This window comes from Stegodyphus dumicola, chromosome 8 (genome assembly GCF_044657685.1).
Source record: "Stegodyphus dumicola isolate Sdum_Otavi_A_Nest chromosome 8, ASM4465768v1".
Lineage (NCBI taxonomy): Eukaryota > Metazoa > Arthropoda > Arachnida > Araneae > Eresidae > Stegodyphus > Stegodyphus dumicola.
The window spans coordinates 78,966,537-78,990,555 of NC_140775.1; the positions used below are offsets into that span (position 1 = coordinate 78,966,537).

The following is a 24,019-nucleotide window of genomic DNA, read 5'->3' on the forward strand; positions in this document are numbered from 1 at the left end:
TATTTATTTTTTTATTCTATATGTATAATTGTGGATTTTAGAAGAAGTATGAGACTGCAATAATGTTCTCAAAATCGGGTATAGGTATTGATGATCTTTATAATTTTAATGATAGAAATAAAAAGACAGAATTATAAACATCATTACATGACACTCATTTCGTACAAGAATTAATGTGAAGTTAATAATGATAAGTTTTTAAAAATTATCTCTATTAGTAGTGGTTAACAAAAGATTGTTATTTAAAATTTAGAAATAACACAGCGCAGACACAGAGGTAATTTAAAAAATACAAAATGGAATTTAAAAGCCCATAAAATTTAAAATAAACATTTAAGAACGCACTAAGAGAAAGAAATAGCATAAATAGAATTAAATTCCGAAAAATATTCCATTAAAATCAAAAACATTTCAAAATTGGCAACCAATCAGTAAGGTTTGAATTATCCTCCTAGCATCAGAGTTATCTACCGAAAATGTTTCTCAATAAAGATGAACGATTTTTCGGTTATAAGTTCGGCATCACACGCTGCACAATTAGGACTGAAAATGTATCCAAATGTGTTATTGTTGTAACTTATATCGCTTGTTAGTATAAACACACTTCTTAGTGAGGAACACGGGATTGCGTCTGTCATTGGCATGAGCTTTCGGCACGTTATAGATAACAGCAAGACTTGCTCGGTTCCGTCCAAATTTTGTGACAGGGAGACGGGCCCAGAAGTCTATCTTCCTTCGTCTCCTATATCAAGTCCATTTATAGGATTTCTAGTTCACTGTGTATTTTAAGTGTCCTCTCAGGGCTTCACCAGGTTTCGAGCTCGGGCCCAATGATGCAGTTGTCAGTAACGCTACTATAATGATCAGGACGACGAATCCGAATTTGTATAAATAAATTACTGATTGGTACAATGGTTTATCATTTGATTAACGGGAATATTTTTTTTCACTTTCAGGGTCCCGTTGGATCACCAGGACCTCAGGGATTAAGAGGAGATCCAGGTCCAGCAGTAAGCGCATTTTTGTGATATTTTCAATTAATCATACTTCCTGATCTGTATGTAATAACCTTAGAGTAATATTTTTCAGTGAAAAGAGAATGCAATATTTATAAAAAATACTTTTTTTTATTTTAGGGTCCTGAAGGTGAAAGAGGTATGACAGGTCCACAAGGCTCAAGAGGTCCGAAGGTAACTTAAAATTTAGGAAAATTTATCCTAAGATTGACACTGGCAAGAAATTTTAAGTTTCTATAAAGCAAATGTCAATCTCAGATAGACTTTTTATTTTTAAATTCCAAACGTGTTGTTTTCTCGCCTATACGATTTAGGAAATAAAATTTAGGTGTTTATTTTAATAATCATAAGAAAACAGTTAAAAATATCCTGCACTATTCTATAAGAACTTCATAATAGCTATTTTCTTCTCTTCTGCTTTAAAATGTTCTTTAATTTAATTATCTAATCCAGTCTTCTTTTTAAATGAACATGAAAGCTGAAATAAAATAAATATTTCTTTTGGATCGAAGGAAAGAATATAGATTTTAAGATTCTATTCTAGCACTTATTCTTCTTATTATTATAATTCAGTTTCTTGAATGCCAGTCAAAGTAACACGTGAACAAAACTAGAATGAACGACATCATTTGTCTGTTTTTTGCTTAAGCTTTACGTAAAGTAGCTTTATAATTTTGAAACCACTGACTAATTAATGTATATTTTTAATTTAGACATAAGAAAGTTATATTAATTGCCCTTTTTCTAATTTGCATACGAAGAGGATGGGCTTTAAGTTTAAATTAATTTATTTTATGATAATTACCAACAACGGTTTGTCTATACTATCATTGCAATCATTTAAAGTTACCTCTTGGTGGGGTCAGATTTGTGGTGCAAATTAGTTGTAAGAAGAGCCCATGCTGTTGAATTAAAATTTTTATTGCCTTCTATGATGAAACTTCCGGATTTGAACTGTGCTTAAGTCTTAAATTGTAGTTAAAAATCGTCTAATGATTCCTGGAAAATTCTAAATATAACAGCTTTTTTAGCTTTTGACTAAAACGTATATTATGTTTGCAATCATACTACATAGGAATATCATAATTTATGTTTTTAGTGTACCTATACAGAATGCAGTGTTTCATTTGTGGGTTCAAATATCTTTTGATTGGTTGGTTGTACAATAGGAATGACTTCATTTTACTACAGATATACTGAAATAAAACTGCGCATAAATATGGATCGAAATGACCAAAAGAGAACATACTGTTGAAAAACATATATGGATTGACAGAGAACATTAAAAGAGAACGTACATGGTTCGATTCTCAAACAAAGTTGCCTCGGTTGTTTTACTTAACTAAGGACTAAGTTTATATTCTACAACGAAAAACATCGGGGAAAGCTGTAAATCATTTGAAACTTCACAATCTCTAGCTTTGTTGTATTAAATACTTAAGGGTATGATGTTGCGTGGCCCCAACTTGTCCGCAACAGTAGTAGTGACTGCTATGAACTGTAAATTATACAAACTCGTAAGAAAGGTTTAAATCCCTTTTTATTTCACTTTAGAAATCACGGTCGCGCTCACTTGACGCTCACAAACTACGCCGACCCGGCGGTTAAACCAAATAGAAAAGTACAACTAAAAATAAATGACAGGATGAATAAATAACGAAATCACTATCTACGAGGCTCTATAATCGTAACTAACTTAAGCGCGTTCTAAGATACAGCTGAGATTCGGCAAACTTACTGTTTAAGAAGTTGAAAGATTCAACGAACTGCCGAAATAGGCACACAGACCGAAACGCGCGGTTCTTAAAAATTTCTACCTAGCAACCTTCACGCTCGCGATTCAAGAAGCACATTTACAATCTCGTTTCCTTTCTATTTAACTCAATTTACTTCTGTTAAAAATTTGAATACTCTGCGCGTTCTACTAAAATTTACATACTCTGGCATTGGCAATTCCAGGGGAAAGTAAAGGCTTGACATGAAAGATAGCTTAAACTTAAAATAAATGTTAGTTAAAATAAATATAAACCCTACAAGGGTAATCTGAAAAATTCTATATCTTCAATACTTCAGCTTCTAATTAGTTGAGTAGTCTACTCAGCTTCTAATTTCTATTGACAAAATGAAAGAATTTAGCATTTAGAATTTTTTAGCATGTTGTGAGTTTGATTTCAAATTGCCAGGTAAAACAAACATCTTTGATAATATACGCGTTCCTACTTTTAGAGTGATTTCACAAAAAGAGATTTTTCTGTCAATTAAATTATATTCAAGAAATTAAAATTTAATTGGTTATTTATATTTGCGTATTCTAACAACTACAAAAAATGATTAATTGATCTCATAATTTTCACAAACTATTCTGCAATATATCGAGTCATATTCTAAGAACCGACTGTCTTTAAATAGAAAAACAGATGTCTTATTTTTTCTGCAGTATTATTTATATTTTTAGGGTGAAGATGGACCAACTGGACCACCAGGGCCACCAGGTCCGGCTGGACTTCAGGTGAGTCACATTCAGTCAAGTAATTTCCATCCTAAGATCTAATTCTATCCGTTCTCAACTGGCATCACAAAAGATCAAATGTAAAGTAAATAATATTTATGATATAAAGTGATAATAAGTATAAGGAAGAGAAATAATGATCTGTTAGACACGATAACTGAATTAATATTATGATATTATGTAACACTGAACATTGAGATACAGACATGATTGAAATGACATTATTTTTGGTTACATAAAATATCATAGATTTCTGAAATCTTTTGCTTGAAGTGGTTTTATTCATGAAGATATGTTAAGACGTTACAATAAATACTTGGTAACTTGGCATTACAATACATACAGATTGATACGATACAATAAATACCTTTTCGGTTTAGTGTAGTCTATAAATAAATTAAAAATGTCTTTAGAGTAGATTTATGTGGCTGTGTACTAGGGATTACGTGTGATTCAGCACTGGGTTTCTCTGGTTACATTTTTACTGTTACACCTAACATAATAAGGATACTGCTTAATGAGCAACATTTTGACTGATATTGTAATTCAGTATTTTATTAAGTGATAATTTTATTTATTAGTTGTGTATCATGCGTTACCGTTAAACGTTAGTTTTGAAGTGAATATACTACTGTGTATAAATAGTTGAATAATTTTTTTAACTAATTTTTTAATTATCTCACCTATTGTTCGTTGGATTTATTTGGTTCCCGACAGAACAGTTACCACATATCCTGGCCGACCCGTATAAAACAATAATTTGGTTTCAAATTAGTTAATGTTTATATAGAATATAGAATTACGAGCTTTTTAATTATTTAACTTTGCAATACTTAAAATCCAAAATAATGTGCTTAACATGCATTTGCATGCATATGTTTTGTTGATTACAGTAGTGTATAATTAAAAATAATAAACACATTTAGGTGTTTGTTTCTTCCGATAAAAAAAAAAAAAAAAAAACGTAAAAACGCCTTGATTTGAAAACAGTATTCATTTTTGTCATTAATTAATAAGCCAACGCTACGTTTGTACTGCATACAATATCGTATATACTAAAAATGAATGGCGCAACAACCTTTAGTGAGCAGTGCCCTGATTGCTTCTTGACTGCTTTCTTGGCCCTGGGCTCCGGCATGCATGAGCATATACCTCGGACAAGTGGTCGGTTTGTCGAATGACCCCCGGTGTTTAGTCCCCAAGCAAACTAGTGGCCGAGCGACAAAATCGCTGAACTCTTGTAGGTTCCAATCCCGTGAACAGGATGGCAGCATTGGCCTTTTCGTGGTTTTCAGCATGTATAACGTGTATACGAGCCAGTTTCCCGTAATAAATGCTGCACGAAAGCATCTGTTCCCTTAAGTAGATAGGCCTCGAGTGCTTTGCCCTTGACAAATAAACACAGCCAAATCCCAAGCGAACTTGGTACTCATTTTATCGACCTACTCAAAGGATGAAAGGCTGAGTCAACCGTTTCCTTCCTGGAGATAGAATCCCAGACCTGTCGTGCTGCCACGCGACGCGCTAGCTTTTGCGCCTCTGGGTCTCTATCGTATGTATATGCAAAATAAATTTTTAACTGCAATTTTTAATTGCTTAAGTCTTCTTTTTAATTTTTTATTTATTTATTTTTTATTTTAAGAAAACTCAGATTCTTATGATAAATATTTCTTAAGTATATGCTCCAAAGTTAATGGCCGCCATATGATTCTTATGTAACAGAGATGACGCACGTAACGCCCCAACGGCAAAAGGGAAAGTGCATCTCTTGTCCAATATTCATGCCAAAATCAATTAAAGTAAATTAACCAATGCTACTGAAGCCATATTATGTCCTTCTACTGAGAGAAAAAAACAGCTTCACCACTTTTTAATCATTATAATATAGTATTTCTCTCTACCGCTTTCTTTCGCCAAATAAATATGTAGCTTGCAGCCTCTCTCAGTTATTCTGTAACACGTGAACTCTATACTGAGATCGTTAAAAAGCAAGTGCGCCCGTCTGAGCGTTTGCATTGCTTCATTATGTTCATTATTTTATTAATTATGTAATAAAGGTGGTTTATGAAAGTATACACTGTATATTGTTGAAAAATACATCAAACTCTACATTTATATTACATATATATATCTTAAAAAATAGAAGTTTTTTTGAGAATACTGTTACTATGAAAAAAAAACTGAATATTCGCTATTTGTCCTTTCAAAGGATGTTGCACTCAATAATAATCATTATAGACATTCTCATGACAGATCAAAAGTGTTTTTTAGTCAAATTTCAACATTTTTATTAAAAGATCTTACACCATATTTTCTTTATAGGGTCTTCCTGGACCTCGAGGACCGAAAGGTGATAGAGGGGATCACGGTAAAGTTGGACCCCCTGGTCCTGCTGGACAACCTGGTGAACCAGGACCACCAGGCTCAAAGGTAACTACTAACGTACTTAATTCGTGAAAATATGGTTGCGATATCAATTGTCTATGCGTTATTTTAATGAGTTTCAAGTTATTGAATAATATATCTAGTTTCACATAATACTACTATATAAATTTTGTTTCATTAGAACTAATGAAAGCTGAATAGGGAATAAGAGAATCATTAGTGAAGCAAACTTATTCTGTATATTATTAATATATTTTTTGTGTAGTTAGAATTTTAAAGTGCGTAATTTAAATATCCTGGTGTTGTGAACTATACAGTTGTTAGCATATTATAATGCTAAATGTTTTCAACTGGATGCAAAAGTAATTCTTTGGAATAGGAGTTTTTGGATAAGATTTAAAGTGAAGAAACTTCAAATTTTCCTGGAGAGACAAATGAAAGTCAGTTCATTGCGAAGTGATACAAAATAAAAGGTATTTTCTAAATATTTCTAGATATACATGATAGAAATACATTTTTAACTTGCAATTTTTACACTTTCCAGTACACTGAATCTGCCAATTTAGCCTAACGATTGTACTGATAAATAGCTAGAGTACTGATAATGTTGAGTTTTTGCCAGCGAGTTTTTACCTAATTCATTTAAAAAACGCGTAACACACACACACACACACACACACACACACACAAAAAAAAAAAAAAAAAAAAAAAAAAAAACTTCATTTAAGAAACTACTATTTATAGCTTACAATGCTACGGAAAACTACTCTTGGAAGTCTAACAGCAACTTACAACACAGCTCCGGCTTTCTATAAATCCAAATAAAGAATTTTTCCTCAGTTACGAGTTTCTAGGAAGAACACTAATTCATATTCTCATTTACACATTAGAAAATGTAATACAGTGCTTTTTACTGAAAGACCTTAATCGAGGATGGGTTTATTTTATTAAAATGAGCCTCTGATGCACTAAGCTGGGTGTAATCTTAATTAAACTCTCTGGTTACTGTTAAGCCGCTATTTTTGCATCTAACGCTAAAAACTGTTTTTCTAGTTGAAATGTTGTACATACTTTTCTGGAGCGAGTGTTATTGTGTTTGAAACCAGAAGACAGATATAAAAAAGCAAGCTTAAAATAAAAGGCTAAAATATTTGATTTTTTTCAAAATCTAAAATTTTATAACTTCATTACAGAGAGTAGAAAGAAGAATCTTTAATTTCTAATTCTGTAACAATCTACAGTTTGGACACTGTAAAATTCAGAACATTCGCAGAAAAAATATTATTTCACGTTTTAATATTTTTATTATACTTTACTATAGAAGTAAATTTCACAAAAGATATATATTTCTAGAAAGTTTAAAATTCTGGAGAAAAGCTATTCCCACTTTTAAGCATTTTAGCTTAGAATGTTTTGATGTAACAGAAATAGTTATTTCTGTGAACTTTTAAAATTGCAGAATGGAATGAATGTACCACGAGTACTTTCTTGTGAAAATCTAATGCAAAGTTGTGTTAAAATGTATTTTGAAAAATAAATAAGTAAATAAATTAAAAAATAGATGCACTACGCTTAATCATTTAAACTTTACAATACAATTCTTACGCTTGATATATTTATACGTGTGAGTAATTTTATCTCTTATATATACCAACGGGAAGAAGCATTATGAAATATTTTTATAACGCAATTTTATAATAATAACTTTTTAATAATACTATTCTCTCAGTGCATATTTATAGCATCATTATTATGGTTGTGCGCAGCTAAAATAAGATAAGGCATAATTAAAGTATAATGAAAGTGTATTTTTTTATAATACGAAAAAATTGCTTGTAACTGTTATTCAGAGTGCGTAGCTAGTTTAAATGTACTTAAAAATTATTTTAAAACCTGGAATCCTTAAAAACTTAAACATCTTATTTATCGTGAAACTTCAAAAATAAAATGAAATTGATATCCTGTGAATGGATTATGTGTATGTAATATTTTAATGCACTGTCTTATGCTAGTGATTTGATTTTTAGGGTGGAGAAGGTATAGCTGGTCCTCCGGGTCCAGAAGGAAAACAAGGACCTAAAGGTGAAGATGGCCTTCCTGGACCTCCCGGACCAACAGGAAAAGACGGAGAACATGTAAAATAATATTCTTTCTTTTTTTTTAATATTTCCTCTAATTCCTTCAAAGATATGGCGTTAACATTAGTAACTAAAAATTAAGTATTAGGCCATATTTCTGCATCCAAAGACGTGCGTTTGTATTTGATTCAATAAAAAGTCTGAATGTAGAGAAAATTTTGAACTTATTTGAATAATTTCATTCAGTATCGTCGATAAAAAAGAAAGAAAGATAGTTCCAATATCTCTCAAGATATCACTGAAAATTTTCCGTCGAATGACAACGATTTAAACAGATTCATTTGCAAAATATAAGAAAACACGAGAATAATAGGAAATGCACTCTGGATGTTGTATTTGATTGAAGGTGCCCCATTTATTTTCTTTTAATGTTGTGACATCCATAGTAAATTATATAATGGAAAGAAGGCTCATATTCATACTTTACTGAGTTTCTGTGCAATGCTTATTTTTATTCATGTGTGGTCATTTAAAATGTGCAGTGTACATTGGTAATGATCCTTCGCGAAGTTGAACCGACATGTCTTGTTCTTGCTATCTGGCTACTTTACCGTTATGACATTTAAAAGGGGAGCAGTGTTTTCAGGAGACTGAGTTTCAATTTGGCATCTGTTCAATGCGCATCATGAATTATCAGTTATAGTAATCGACCAAGTCTGCAATTTTAATGATAGATAATTATTCCTATTTCGTCATGCATTCAGGTTTTATTTCATGCAGTATACTTTGACTGAATAAAGCTTTCTTGCTGCTTCTCAAAATCATTTTTTCGTTTTGAAACATAAGTTTTGGAAAATCATAATAACCAAGGCAGAATTTTCTCTGTTTTATATTTTTTCTAATATCCAATTAAAATTTTAATTTGTGTAGTTAATTAATCACTTTTTCTTAAAACAAAAATTCACCACGTCAGTTTTAGTTCTAATTACGTTTATCGTTTTGGCATAATTTTTCATATTCAGATCTATTTTAAATTATTTAAATTTTAATATCCCTTAATTGGCTTTAACATTTGAAAATAACAATCAGTCTCTCTCTCTCTATATATATATTATTACATTGTATTTAATATTATCACTTATATTTATATAAATAAGTAATTTACACGAGATTGCGTACACGGTTTTAATATAAAATTGAAAAATTAAACTGAATTTTTTTCTCGGTTTCTATGTATTTGGAAATATTTCTAAAGATATGTTCAGATGTTCATCAGAATAATTTATTTAATCAAAATCATGAATTCGTATGTTCTATAGTAGGTTAAGCACGAGCAAATTTTTTTTATATGTTGAAAGAACTGCAGTTTGCTGTTGCTTCACTGGTGGAGAGGGAGAATTATTTTTTTTTTGTGTGTGTGGGGGGGGCGGTCTTCCCATCCCTTTCCTGAACATTTACTATCTGTAATATGTTCCCATTTCTGTCGTCAGGCCAAAAGAGAAATGTCTCCATTCCATTTATGTGCGGTTTGGATAACTGCATCACCAGCTTTATTAGCATTTCCTTCATCGTGATGAAAAAGATAGAATATAACGAGTTGTAGAATTCATCCGGTTCGAGTAAACTATGTGTGCATAGGTATCTTCCGCTTTACATCGTAACAGTGAAATTACAGGTCCTCTATCCCAAGAGAAATTTAGGAAGAAAATCGGGAAGCGTCAAATAGTCGTAAATCAGAAAACAGAAGCATCTTGAAGTTCTCATATTTCAATTTTAATTTTCTTCTTTTTTTTATTCAAAATTTATATGTAATAAAATGTATGCATGTCAGTACCAAATACTTACGGTGGGATATGGTTTTATCTTTGCATCTTTATAATATTCTCGGTAATTAACATGAAAATTTATGAAACATCACTGCTTTACTTTTGTGTTCAAAAGCGTATGCAACAAATTATCCTTAGGTTGACCGTACATAAATTTAACTCATTAATTAAGTACACCCTTTGCATTTATATACAAATTCTTATCATGGATTGAGTCTGTATTATTTGACATTATAAAAACTCTTAAATGAAATAAATTTCAATTGTTATCTAATTTTGCTACTATCTAGCTGCCTCTTAAGTTTCGTATTTCTTCGCTGCATGGGTTTAAAAAGTCTGCGTAGATCCCTGCTCTCTTATGGTCATAGAGTTAAGATAGACAAGCCATTAGTTATGTATTTAAACCCATATGAAAAAAGGAACGTAAATGTAGCCGGCAGAATTATCCAAGATATAATCCATACCATAGCTTTGAATCTAAAGTATATAGCGTACTTAAAAAATTTCTAAGGTTGCACTAAATAAATTCGGCACCTACTTATGAAACTGAATACTAATCAAAATCATAATTACAAGATGATCCAAAAGTTGCGCACATCAAACTTTGAAAAATTGTGGACATTTTAAAATTGAAATTAACGGCATTTGTTTCAATAAATGGTTCTCCTATTCTGTTATAGGTAATCTACCATTATTTGAAATTTCAAGTGCAGTTAGCCTTAAAATCCATTCATTTGGTCAAAACAAAAGAGAAACATTAAATTAACAAAGCAACAACCTTGTGTTTGGCATAAATTTAGTTAAGAACTCTATAGATTTCGCGGTTAAACAGTTACAGGTTCCTCTTTATCAGGAGCAAAGAAATCTGCAACAAAGAGAAAGCCACAGTCCTGTTTATACATTATAAGAGTAAAAAGAAAAGGTAGCGCCACCTATCGGCAGAAATGGAAACGAAAATTGAAAAATATTCTCGTGAAAAATATTCTATGTTCTATTTCTAAAGATATTTCATCCGCTGCATTAAGTGGATTTCGGAGTATCATTTATTACCACTTACTTGCTTATATCTCGGGACATCGTTCGTCATCCAAGACATTTTTCGTTTCGAATATTTATTTTTGAACCGATTTGTTCGTGAACCACTGCATTAAGGAGCCGCACATCAGTTTGCATGTACGTCTTTTAATTCTAGCATATTTGTATGATTGTAAGATATATTAAATATGCTATTTATTACTTATTTTTTATTCCAATAACTATTCCTTTTTCCAGTGTTTCAAGACAACTAGCTGAGTTTGTCTTTCAGATTAGGAAGAAGGAAAGATTTTTCAGAGAATGAGAAATTAAACTAAAATTTGTATTTCGTATAATTTTACAGAAATAAAACTAGAAATGTTTTGCTTTCTGTTTTCATGCTATATTTAGAAGATAATCAAATTTTAATTTCGCTGAGTTGCTCGAAGAAAAAATTATTAAATTTTGCACAAAGAATATAACTCAACGTATATAACATTTTCTAAATACTTTGCCTTTTTAATATCTTAATGAAATATTACTGTGATCATTTTATAGATGTTATACATTACCTTTGTATTATTTATTTTTTAACCTAAAATATTTGCTTAATATAGGGACCTCGTGGACCACCAGGACCGAAAGGAGAAGATGGTAAAATGGGACTGCAAGGACCTCCAGGACCAAGAGGTCCTCCCGGGCCAGCAGGGCCTAAAGGTTTGCCCGTGTGTAACACTTTAATATTTTAGTGATTAAGCACTATAATATTCTGTAATATATATTTTTAGAGATTATTCATATAATAATCACAATTAAAAATATAATGACAAAAGGTTTTAGGAAAATTTACCATTATTTTTCAAAATCCCTCATGAACATCAGTGCGCTTATCATATAGAAGTTATGTCAAAAGTCTCTGTCTGTATTGCTGAAAGCGTTAGCGAATCTGTTTCTCTACCAATTATAATAAATCATAACGATAACTGAAAAAAATGCTTTAGTTTCTGTAAGAATAAATATCTTATTTACGTGAAAGATCAAAATATGTTTTAGCAGAAATTTCGTAAACCAAACTTGACATGAAGCGATACCAGGTTTTGGTCAGCAAATTTCGAAACATGACATGCATACGGAAATCAGCGAGGCCATCACATCAGAACAGATTCGTCAAAGTATCGAAAAAGCAGTTGAGGAAAGTTCTAAATCATCTGTAATTATTATAGTTCATTTGTTTTCTAAGTATATGCCAAAATAAAAAGAGAATATAACTCTTTAAATACATAAAAAAACCCAGCCTACTTAATTTTCAACTTGGCATATTTAAGTTTAATTACAGCTGTAAATTTTGTTATATGCTTTAAGTCTTCTAGTTCCGCGTTTAAAGATACATATGGAGAAGTATATCGCTTCGTTACATTTTAGCAAATTACTAAGACGCAAGGTTTAATTTAAATTCATTTATTTAGAAAGCTTCGCATTAAAGCAAAATTAGAGTTGTTTAAATAGTAAATTAACCGAAAATACTTATGTAAATAAATTGATTCTAAAATATTCAGATCTCATTCAAATTTCATATGGCCGCCAGCGTTTGTCCTGTAAAGTCGTTGAACACTAGTAGTTCGGTCCGAGTTTCGAATCCTGCAAACGGGCTGGCTGCATAGGTGTTTTCGTGGTTTTCCCCGTGTGTAACGCGTATACGAAAAGCTTCATTTAAAACGTCCTCCACGAAGTCATTCCTCCCCATAGGCAGGTAACCCTTCAGTGCTTTGTCGTAATCAGATTAACCAAACAAATTTTATTTTGTTTTTTTGCTGTTTATATTTTCCTTTTTTTGCATCTAATTTATAGAAAGAGTCTAACAGTTTGACATTTGTTTTCTGTTTTTAGGGTAATCCTGGTTTTCCAGGGCCAGCAGGAGAACCAGGTGTTCCTGGGCCAAAGGTAAAATAGAATATCAAATGTTGTAAACAATTTTTTCTATCCACATTTAATGTCAAATCATTTTTAAAAAGAGGATAAAACTGAAGTTAAGAATCATAACTATGAAAAAAAGATTAATTATTACTAATTTTCGCATGCTAACATAAATAGGACAATCCATATTGCTTAGTAATTTACGTTTTGAAGATTCCTAGGAAGAGAATTAGATCAAGACTTGTGGTGGGACCATAGAATATGACTAGTCTGCTGCTATTACAAATACTACTTTGCCATAATTTCTCCAGTAATTGTGTAAATATGTCATATATTCTTATTTATTTTTATGCATTGTCGAACGTGATGAAAAACATTTTTGCAGCATACTAAAATACCAGTTAGATCTGGAGGTAGTTATTTGTTAAACCAATCTGCTGTGAAAATCAGCCAGTTTCAGGAATTTATCTAAATTTAATTGATTACCTAAACTTCGTTTTCGATGAACTTCAGATCTGTTTTAGTTAAAATTCATTTTAACTCACTCTAACTCAGAGTTTTAGTTAAAATTTCGAACTCTTACTGTGATTATTATTAATATTATAAGTACAACTAAATATTTAATTTCAGTCTTTTTTTTCTTTTAACGAGTATAAAATTTATAATGGGATGTATAAGATTTAACATTAAGGTACAGGAAGAAAGTCAAAATCTGTTGTTCAATGTAATATAAAAAATTAATAATGATTAATAGTAATTTCAATCATACACATCATTCACTGAATAAGAAGTGTTCTTCATTTACTACAATTTAATACAATTGTGTGATCATAATATTTCTTTTTTTAAACAGGGCGCTACTGGAAAGGATGGAAATGATGGAAGCCCTGGCAATCCGGGACCTCCAGTAAGTGAAATTTAAGTATATAAAGTCGACTAGATCTTTCAATGGGCAAAATGTTTTCCAGAATGATTTATTAGATATCAGTATACTCATGTTATCTTCGTTCTTATAGTATATATATAAATGAGTGTTTTATCAGAATAAGCGATGCAAAAATTATTTTTAAAACACACTTGGTAGTCGATTTACGACCTACACGACTTATGAAGGGTCACATTTACGATTACAAAAAATAAAAAAGTAAAGAAATGGATTTTACAATAATAATAACTATTGAAACGTATTCGATAACTAGCATTATCATATAAATCTGCCAAATTTACCCCGTAAGCAAAGTTCTGTTTGTCGCCATGTGCGATTCTGTGGGTGTGAAATAAATGAGGGGCCGGCGTAAAACAGCGGCTCCCACGCATTTCTAGAGTGTGCGCTATCACTGGTGGTTTCAAGTTGCGCACAGTTCAAACATTCTGTGAACGTAAAAAAGCTACCTGGTTGATCCTACTAGTAGGCTCCTATGCTAGTTCCTACTCATATGCTTGTTCACTCATATGCTACTAGTTCCTACTCATATGCTTGTTCTCAGAGATCACAGATCAGATTTGCAGGCACGCAAATTACCCACGCCCAGAGCGGGGATGTAGTGACCTCAAAGTAACACGTTTGAGATATTTTGTATTCCACTGACAGAAATTTAATCTGCGAACTTTTTTTTTGTTTGTTTTGTGACAGGTAAGTACTTTTTGTATCGTAAATTCAAAAACAGATTAATATAACATAACTAGGTAATACGCATAAATTCAAGATGATTTTACGCTATAAACAAAGTTTTCTTTGTGATCGCGTGATGGCTTTTACAAAGTTGCACATTTAAGATATTTGTGTTCTACAGACAAATTTTCAATCTGAAAATGCATTTTTTTTCAGCATTTTTGGTAATAGGTGGATAGTTTTTCTAACTATAAATTTTAAAAAAAAGCTGGCTTTAACATTATCAGGCAACATTTAGCATCGCACAGACGTAAGCATATCTCGCACATATAAACTCAGTCGTTCAAACATCTATTGTGTATGTGTGTGTAATACTAACTAAATTCTACTGAATGGCTCATAAAAGATCTCCTAAACGGAAAATAACTACATTTATACGATAGCTATGAAGTCAAGATAAGTGGCTGATTTGGAGTGTAAGATGAAAGTTATCCAGCCATTATGAAGGCGGAAGTAAAATAACTTTAATAGCGCGTGGTTTAAAGTTATCGCATTCTTCCGTATCAACCATTCCTAAACATAAAGAAAGAATTCGGGAAGGTATTAAAAGATCTGCAACTATGAAATCTTAAAGTCATAATCAAGCAGTAACGAAGAATTATTGGTGAGGTTGTAGAGTCATTAGGCTAACTGGAAGCAGAAAAGAAGAAAAATAGCAACCGCCTTCGCCGGGAATCGAACCACGGACCTCTGGAATACCGGCCCAGCGTGCTGAACCACTACACCACGAAGGAAGCTAGGAAATCGGGAGAAATACCTTATAAGGTGAAGAAATTTTGCTTATTTGGATCTAAGATTTAATTCGAAAAATATATCCATGAATCTTCACATATTGCAAGCGAAGGACTGTTTCATAGCTTAAAGTCGCAGGCTGAAAATAATTACGAAGAAGATATCCAGGCTAATACTTGATGGTTTAAGCATTTAAAAAAGGATTTGCTTTGTTATAGGATGTGTATGTTATAGGATAAAAAGGAAGTGCGGATGAAAATAATGCTCCAAAACTCGTTAAGAGTTTCGATTCGTCTGTAGTCACAGAAAAAGTGATCTACTAGGACAAATATTTAACGTAGACGAAAGTAGTCTGCAATATGAACGCATGCCTGCTAGGACGTACATACACCAAAAGAAGCAAAAAGAAGATTTAAGACTTCTTAGATCTAAGAAGGTTTAAGACTAAAAATTCTTGAGATCTAAGAAGATTTAAGACTAAAAATTCGGTTAACTTTATTGGAGGGAATAATGCAGGTTTCAAGTTAAATTCTTCTCTAATTTACCACTTTGAAAACCCTCGTGAGTTTAAGAATTGTTAACAATAATTCATTACTTGTTCACTACCACTCAAAGCAAAAACTTTTGATGAGTCAAATATTTTTCGAAGAAGGAGAATTGCATGTCGTGCCGCAAGAAGTATACCTTTCAAATTTTTATTAGTTATGGACAATGCCCCTGGCCATTCTCTTCACTTGGACAATTTTCATAATGACATTTTTAAGTGATTTTATGCCTCCTAACACAACTTGTATCATTAAACTAATGGACCAGGATGCTCTTTCTGCATTCAAAGGTCACTCACTACCTTAGAATAACATTCGCACTAGCCGTCGAAGCCGTAAATTATAATGCTGATTTATTTTTGAAGTAATTTTGAAAGCAGAATAGTATACTTCACTGTATCAAGAATACTTTGATTGAATGGAAGTGCGTAGCGAATTTGGAAAATGTTCTAAAATGTCACGGAAATAGTACGTCTGAAGAATTCGAAAAAGGAGAGGAGCTTGAAGAAACTGTAGAAGAAATGTTAAAATTGCGAAAGATCTAAAACAGAAATGGGAAGAGGATGAGGTAAAAGAAATTCTAGATTGGTAAATAAAAGAACCATCGGATGAAGAGCTGATTGAATTGGGAGCACTAAACAGTAGCAGAAGAAAAAAGTGAGGGAGGAAGAAGAGAAATAAGAAGAGCCAGGAAAAAAATTCAAAGTGTTTATCCATTTCTTTTTTGAAACTAAATAATGCTTTCGCCGGTTTTGAAGCAATGGACGCTAATGCCAAACAATTTGCAAAGGTTGAACGTATTATTCAAGATGCTGTGAGTTGGTATTGCGAGAACTATGAGAAAAAAAAAAGAAACAAACTTTTCAAACTAAGCTGAGGAGGTTCTTCATCAAAAACACATCTATCTTAACCCCAGAACATGTCTAGTGATTTACAATTCAGCACAATTAAAGATTAAAACTTGATTTTATAAATTACATTAGTATTAATTTTTACAATAACTTTGGATTGAATTTTTATTTTTAGTATAGTACTACTATTTTAGCAGTATCTACAGTGTAAATAAACATTATATTTTTGTATTTTTAATAACAGCATGGATAATAAACAAATTAAAATGTAGAGAACCTTTTAATTTAACCTTAACAGACAAAGCATTACCTAAAATAAAAAACAAAAGGTGATAAGAATTCAAAAGGTTTAAAAAACAAAAATAAAGATGGAAGAAAGATCAGAAAGGTTAAAAATACTGACAATACTACCATTTCATATAAAAAAGTACTGTTAATAAATGCTTGGCCGACACACGACCTGCCAGCCAAAACGAAAGTCTGTAGTTAGTCGTTAAGTGTATATTATTTATAGTCGTTAAGCGATTATCAATGCTTCATGCTTCATTTTATCACTTAGAAATATATATGTATATATAGCATTAACATACTATTATATTTTTACAGATAGCTTTGATTTAAACTTACAGTATATAACACATTGAATTTTGTAGGTAATTTTAGGTAGGAAGAAGAGGGAGACTCGTTAAAATGTTTACAGACAGAACTTAGACTATAGTTCTTTCCTTAGAAATTAATACTGCTAGTTTTGCCAACTTCTCAACTTTGTAACTAAACACTTTTGAGTTCTCATAGCCATATCCCCCAAAATATTAATGCATACAACCTGTTGAGAACTGCCGTGGTAGAGTACCATGAAATAAAAATTTTCATCCTATTATTTGTAATTTGAGCGGGAAAATAATCTGCTTTACATTTTAATGGGCTTTTATACTGATATTAGATTGCACGTTTGTTTAGAATGTTCACTTCTTAATATAATCAATATATGAGATTAATTTAATCAAAACATTTATTTATATTTTACCAGTTTATAAATAAAAAAACTTAAATTCAGCTTAAATATAATGAAATTTTAAAAATTTCTGAAATATCTATCCCTTGCATCTTGAAGAGAGTAGGTTACAACTATCAATATATTTTCTGGCAATCAAATTTCAACTTACAGATGTACAATAGTATACAAATATTCTATTACTCTAACGACATAGGTTTAATTCATTCGATTTCCATTTGTAACAGAAAATGAAAAATCTAATGTCAGATCTTCTAAAGGATTTGACAAAAAGGTTTTCCAATTGCTTAAGAAGCAGCTAGAGAAAGTTAATGAAAAATTATAGCCTAAGTCTTAAATGAATGCTTAAAAAAATTAATTCAGCGAAAGTGACGAATTGTGAAAGAGAGAAATAATGTGAATTATGTAACTTGATCACCACATATTCGTATAATAAATCAAAAAATTTCCATTATTACTTGTGATTGTTGAACCCTTCAGTAATAACAGGAGACAAACCTTTAGTGATAGTGATTATGAAAATGTATTTCGTCGCCTTTTAAGTCTGTTAAACGTTGATGAGGACTTAAGAAGTAACACTAATGGCTTTGTCGATGTGCATTCTTTGAAAGTGTTATAATTCGGCGGTGTGTTATAATTTCAGAAGTAATATTTTTCTTTTGTTATGTTCTAGGGACCACCTGGTGAATCTGGTAAAATGGGAGTTCCAGGAACTGCTGGAAAACCAGTAAGTTTATTCCTTTTGCTCATTTAAATTTGTCCTATTTTGAGTTACGCGTTTATCTCACTTATATGAATCCTTCAGAGGTGTAAAAACTAATGCATTTCTCACTGTATATAAATGTAACTAATTATAATTTTAAAGTCACTGCAAAAAGACCTTCCAACTCCCGAAAAAAAATGTTATATTTAATTATGCTGATGGATTCTTCAAACTCAGCATTTATTAACGTACGAGCAGCCGAACGATAAGATCGCGGAACACTAGTATTTCGATCCGAGTCCAAATAACGACAAAGTGCTGGATGCTTTTCCTGGTTTTCCCCATATGCGAAATGAATACGAGCTAATTTCCCTTAAAAAGTTCTGCAAGGAGGCCTCTCTTCCCATGGGCATAAAGGCCTCGTGTATTTAAGATAATTAAGTATGTTCCAACTATATCGTACTCATGTATGTATCCATCCATATCATGTATTCATGTATGTATCCAATAACGTATGTATGTTTTCATAATAAAACTATATCGAATATTTACTAATATCTTTTAAAAATATGGTTAATAATATGTGAAAAATTCATCTTTTATCTCATAATTAGCTCAATGGGAACATTGGCTCGACGCATGGGATATGATTTAATTGAAAGATAACGACAGAACATAGCTACCGTGCTTTAGTTTTAATACGTAAAATAAACTGACTGCTTCTCCCATTGTAGCATAATTTTGTAGTTGCTTACAAAGTTATTTTTGTTAATAATTTAAACGGCAAAAAACAAAAGGAAGAATCAATTTTTTCGTATTATAAGATCTTTATTATTCTTTGTAGCGCTCTATAACTCCTTGTTGAATTCAGTCATGACAACACTTAAGTTAAGCGATAGGTGAAGTGAAAGTAGTAGTTATTTTCTAGTAGAAGAAGTTGTAGTTATTTTTTATGACCAATAATAATTGTTGCCTACCTCACTCCCCTAACAGTAACGAAGTTAAATTACTCTGAAAACATATCTATACAAATAAAACACTGATACAAATATATAAATTGAAATTATGCTCACAAACAAAAACATAGTTAAGTTTTAAATTAATATGAAAGAGTTATAAGTTCAAGAAGAGTCAATAACGTCATTGAAACGAACAGGAAGTTTTACTTGTCTTCCACAACTTTCACTTCAGTTTAAATAAGGCGTTACTTCGCATATACAGTCAGAGAGAGCATGAGGCAGAAAAACAAGAGCACCGTAGAAAATTAAAGTACAAAACAACTGGGTAATAAAAATGAAACAAAACTTATACCTTACTAATTAAAATTTAATTAAATTATGTACTTTTAAAAAAACATGCATAATTTTGATGTTAATGTATTAACAGATCGAAAATGTAAATTCGTGAAGAAATAAAGAGCATAAACGTCTCGAAATAAGGATAAAAATTTCCAGTGCAAATTATGTCATAAAAAACAACGATTTTTTAGAATTATATTTAACCTTCAACTACTGATCTCTTTGAAAAATTTGTCTTCACTGATTATCTGAAATCACTGATTAAACTATACCTTAAGTTATGAGAAAAATTAGTCAGAAATGAATGGATGTATAGCTGTGATATAAAATATTTTGGCAGCATTATCTAATGCATTCATCAATTGCGGAAACCAACGTTTCATCAAAAAGTGTTCCGAGGAAGTTTGGGTGTGGTAGTTCTGGAACTGCATTGTTAGAAATGGGCTTTCGTGATTCAGTAACACGCCAAGGTCACATATTGAATGATTAGTTATCAGTTCCATCTAGTCAAATGCTTTTGCTATACTCTTAACATATTTTACTTTCACAATTATAGTACGTTCATTTCCCTATCAAGATAACACTATTAGTTATATAGTAATATAGAATTATTGTTACAATTATTTATTAATTCATTCCATCTGAAATAATTAGAAGAAAACTAGTAGAAAAGAATAACTTTATCTAATCATTAAAATAGTATAATTTAATAAAGTTTTTAAATATATTTAATTTTGTTGCAACGAATACGTTAATTTCGTAATTGAAATAAATTCTAAAATATTCCTCTTCATTCTCAAGCTTGTGAAACGTGATAAATGCTCTACTCAAAGACTAACCATTGACATTTGTCTTTATTTGTGTTGTTACTGTCATTAAATCAGTAATTTGTAAGAATATTACAGCGAATTGTGTTGAAATTAGTCCGTATGGATTCAAAGCATTTATATATATGCATATTTAAATCTGACTTAGGATCGAACAGTCAATATTATAAACTCTAGTAGTCTTATCTGTTATTTGTTCATTGTAAAGTCTAGTCCACGGCTTTTGTAGTTCATTGTAAAGTCTAGTGCACGGCTTATGATTTTTTTTTTGTGCGTGTAAGATAAATACGAAAACATTTCTTTCGCAAAGTTCTCATAAATCATGTTTCCTAGAGTCTTAGTTTTTTATATTCTTAATTAAGCTATTATATTTTCGACAAACGCCTTTATATAATTTGAAGTACTGAAGTATATATTAAAGATTCTGTTGCTGAAGGACTTTATCGTGTTAAACCATAAAATCAATTCTGGGCATTATACTGCTTATTTGTGAATAGTTATATAAAAGATTATTTAATGCGCCGTTCGCTAGAAGGTGAAAGATATTATATTAAATTCTGATCTCAAGGCATCTCATAATGCTTTAAATTTTAAAATGCTCAATGTTAGTTTTTGTAGAACAAAACATTTATTTTTAAACTATCACGCTATTTATTTCAATCTATTACACTGTTATTTATTTACTTTTTAACTTACGCGTGAATTATTTGTGCAGCATTAAAGTTTCTAATATTTTTGTTGATGATAAAGGATTTCTCGCGATAATATCTTCGATGGTTAAAATTATGAAGATACTACTTATCTATTAATACTCTTGAATTGAATTTGTAGTACATATTTTGCATCTGTACTCATTTGTTGACTAAACTATTACAGGGACCTCCTGGACCAGCAGGAAAACAAGGGGACGTAGGCCTTCCGGGAGAGAAAGGAGACAGGGGATCTGCAGGTCCTCCAGGTGATCAGGGACCTGTTGGACCTACGGTATGTAGTTTAAAGTACCCTAATTTTGAAGTTTGATTTTCCTAAGAATATTAAAGTATGAAATTTCTTGTTCTTGGCAGATTTTATTGGCAACCCCTATAGTTTCCTCTAATTTTATTGCTTAACATATTAAAGTGATCATAAGTATCTACCTATTCTAAAAAACTAGAGAAGACCCCATAAATATTAAAAAAATGCTATAATTAAAATATTATATATTATAAAGAAAAAATACACTTTAATAAATTTCGTTAGTTACTGTTAATTTTGTCCTAGAATTAACAAAAGTTTGAAGTTTTAGTGTAAAACTACAGTAATTTTAATTCAGACTATCTGAAAATTTGTCTTCCAAAATTATAGGGAACTTCAGGATTACCAGGACCTCCAGGACTTAGAGGATCTCCAGGACCTGCTGTAAGTTGTGAATTTTTCAATTTGAAAATATAATTTAAGTACATAAAAGTCTGTGTGAGATTTCATTTTAAGTAATCCAGTTATTTTTTTATTATTAGGCTACTTTCACCAAAATGCAAATGAAATAAAGCACGAATAAGCTCAAAGGTTTTGAGTTTTTAGAAGGAGCATAGGCTACATTACACAGATTTTACATTAAACCTAAAGGGGCGTTTTTTTTAACGTTTTTGTGTTATCTTTATTTATTAAATATCATGTTCTTCGCACTTAAACCATAAAATTCAATTCAACAGCAATATCGCAAAATAATTTTAAAATGAGCATATCTTTAGAGTTTCGGATACAGAGTGTCTCGCTTGCTGGAGATGATAATGTATTTTTTTTTTTCGTACAATGTTGCCGTTGCTGGCTTCGAAATCATTGAGTTTGTTAATTAAAAGTTCGTTAAAGTGTTAAAAAATATGAAAATCGATAATAAAACAAATTCCAGATTAGGGCTTCCAGATGCCCATATTTGGTGGAGGATTACGTTATTCAGAATTTGATGGTTGTAGGTACCGTTGTTTTATCAGAATGCTAGAAACATACATACATTCATGCAGATTCTTCATTATTTAATTTCTTTAAAAATAACACAGGGCGATAATATTTGGTGGTAACAATTTGAAAAGTGAAACGGACATTTAAAGTTTTCGACGCAAAATGCCAAAACGAAATTAATAGCCTTTCTGCGATAAAAATAATTTTCCTGTGTCCTGTCTTCGGTCTTGGCTTTAATACTCTGCACCTGAAGCTTAACTTCCATACTTTCATATTGCGGGTGGAGTTTTGACAATGATTCCAACTCCAGCCAATACCTCTCATGAGATGATATTGTTACGAATTTTGTACTTAGATAGGTAATTTTAGTAGAATTATAAGTAATATTGTTATATTTTGTGTAATGTAGCACGAGATAAATTTTAAAAGAAAGCTATGGCGGAAAAGTAAGAATACAGGGGCAAGTGCATTCAACATTGAATAAATGGGTAATGAGTAATTTGATGAGATATCGCCAAGCTAACAACGGTTTTCGCGAACATTTGGTGACATTTTTTGTCCGGTCCCTGCATCATTGCAATATGTATTGAAATTGAATATATGTAATTGATCACTATGCTAACTGTAACGGTCATTCCACCCTCTTATTGCTTTTCTGTAACTTCGAGAGGTAGAAAGTACTAGAAATATCTTGCGACCGATTGAAAACTATTTAAGGCCGAAGAGAGAGCATCTGAGTTCAGTTGCTTAGTTATTCTTGTTGCGAGGTTTTTAGTTCCGCGTGAACTGAGATATCCAGCTTAGCTTTTTCTTTAGATGTTCTTTGCATTACGTTGTGTTTAACGTTATTTGTAGTTTGAAGTGCAACTACTGATTATACTGTGTGATACTGTGAATACTTATACGAATATTTCTGTGGAAAATTCCAGATTTCTGAACAATTCCTTTTGATAAAAATAAACTTTTATTAACCTATTATCGGGCTTGTGCATTCAGTCTATTACGAACCCGTACGCACGCAACAATATTGTATTGAAACTGAATCTCAGTATCAACATATATGTATTGTACATATCTATTCTGTTATCCATAGAAACATTTCTTGAATCAGTTAGTAAAATTGATATTGATGTTAACAACCGGGTCTGGACTTCACGTTTCCAGAGAACAGCAAATTATTTTTGAGCAGCTCCTGAACACGAAGGAAAATCTTTATTCGAAATCTATTTTTTCAAGAAACAAAATATTTACGGAACTAACTCATTATGAACCAGAAGCTTTTATATGTATTTATATTTAAAATAAAAAAGCAATTTTATATGACACTGAAAAACATATTCGCAATATTTTTTTTTTTTTAAATCCTTGGTATCACGTGCTATCATTAACTTACTCCATTTGGCTTTATTATTTTATTTAATTTTTATAATACATTTAACATATATATATTATTAATTTAACTAGATTTGTTTTCTGTTTATTTTAATTAATTTTATACTTTCATTAGTTATTGCTTCATTTATTTATTTTTGTTTGCGTTTCCTGACCCCCATGGATTTCAACTTCGTTTTCTTTTAGAAGTTAAATATGCTCCTCTATCTGCTCTTGTGCAAATATTGTCAAAATTCAAATATATGAAAAATAAATAAGCGTTTTAATTTACATTTCTTCTGATCTGTAAATATTATTTGTTTTT

At 31.1% G+C, this 24,019-nt stretch overlaps 1 protein-coding gene across 2 annotated transcripts in view; it reads left to right on the forward strand.

Annotated features, from left to right (window-relative positions):
* Positions 1 to 24,019, forward strand: part of LOC118190119 (uncharacterized) — a 209,504-nt gene that overhangs the window by 126,354 nt on the left and 59,131 nt on the right. For both annotated transcript variants that reach the window (XM_085822021.1, XM_085822022.1), the window contains 11 exons: positions 957 to 1,010; positions 1,137 to 1,190; positions 3,472 to 3,525; positions 5,848 to 5,955; positions 7,938 to 8,045; positions 11,446 to 11,553; positions 12,716 to 12,769; positions 13,596 to 13,649; positions 18,231 to 18,284; positions 21,262 to 21,369; positions 21,730 to 21,783. In XM_085822021.1, the coding sequence (XP_085678147.1) occupies positions 957 to 1,010; positions 1,137 to 1,190; positions 3,472 to 3,525; positions 5,848 to 5,955; positions 7,938 to 8,045; positions 11,446 to 11,553; positions 12,716 to 12,769; positions 13,596 to 13,649; positions 18,231 to 18,284; positions 21,262 to 21,369; positions 21,730 to 21,783 (810 nt within the window). The remainder of the gene's footprint in view (positions 1 to 956; positions 1,011 to 1,136; positions 1,191 to 3,471; positions 3,526 to 5,847; positions 5,956 to 7,937; positions 8,046 to 11,445; positions 11,554 to 12,715; positions 12,770 to 13,595; positions 13,650 to 18,230; positions 18,285 to 21,261; positions 21,370 to 21,729; positions 21,784 to 24,019) is intronic.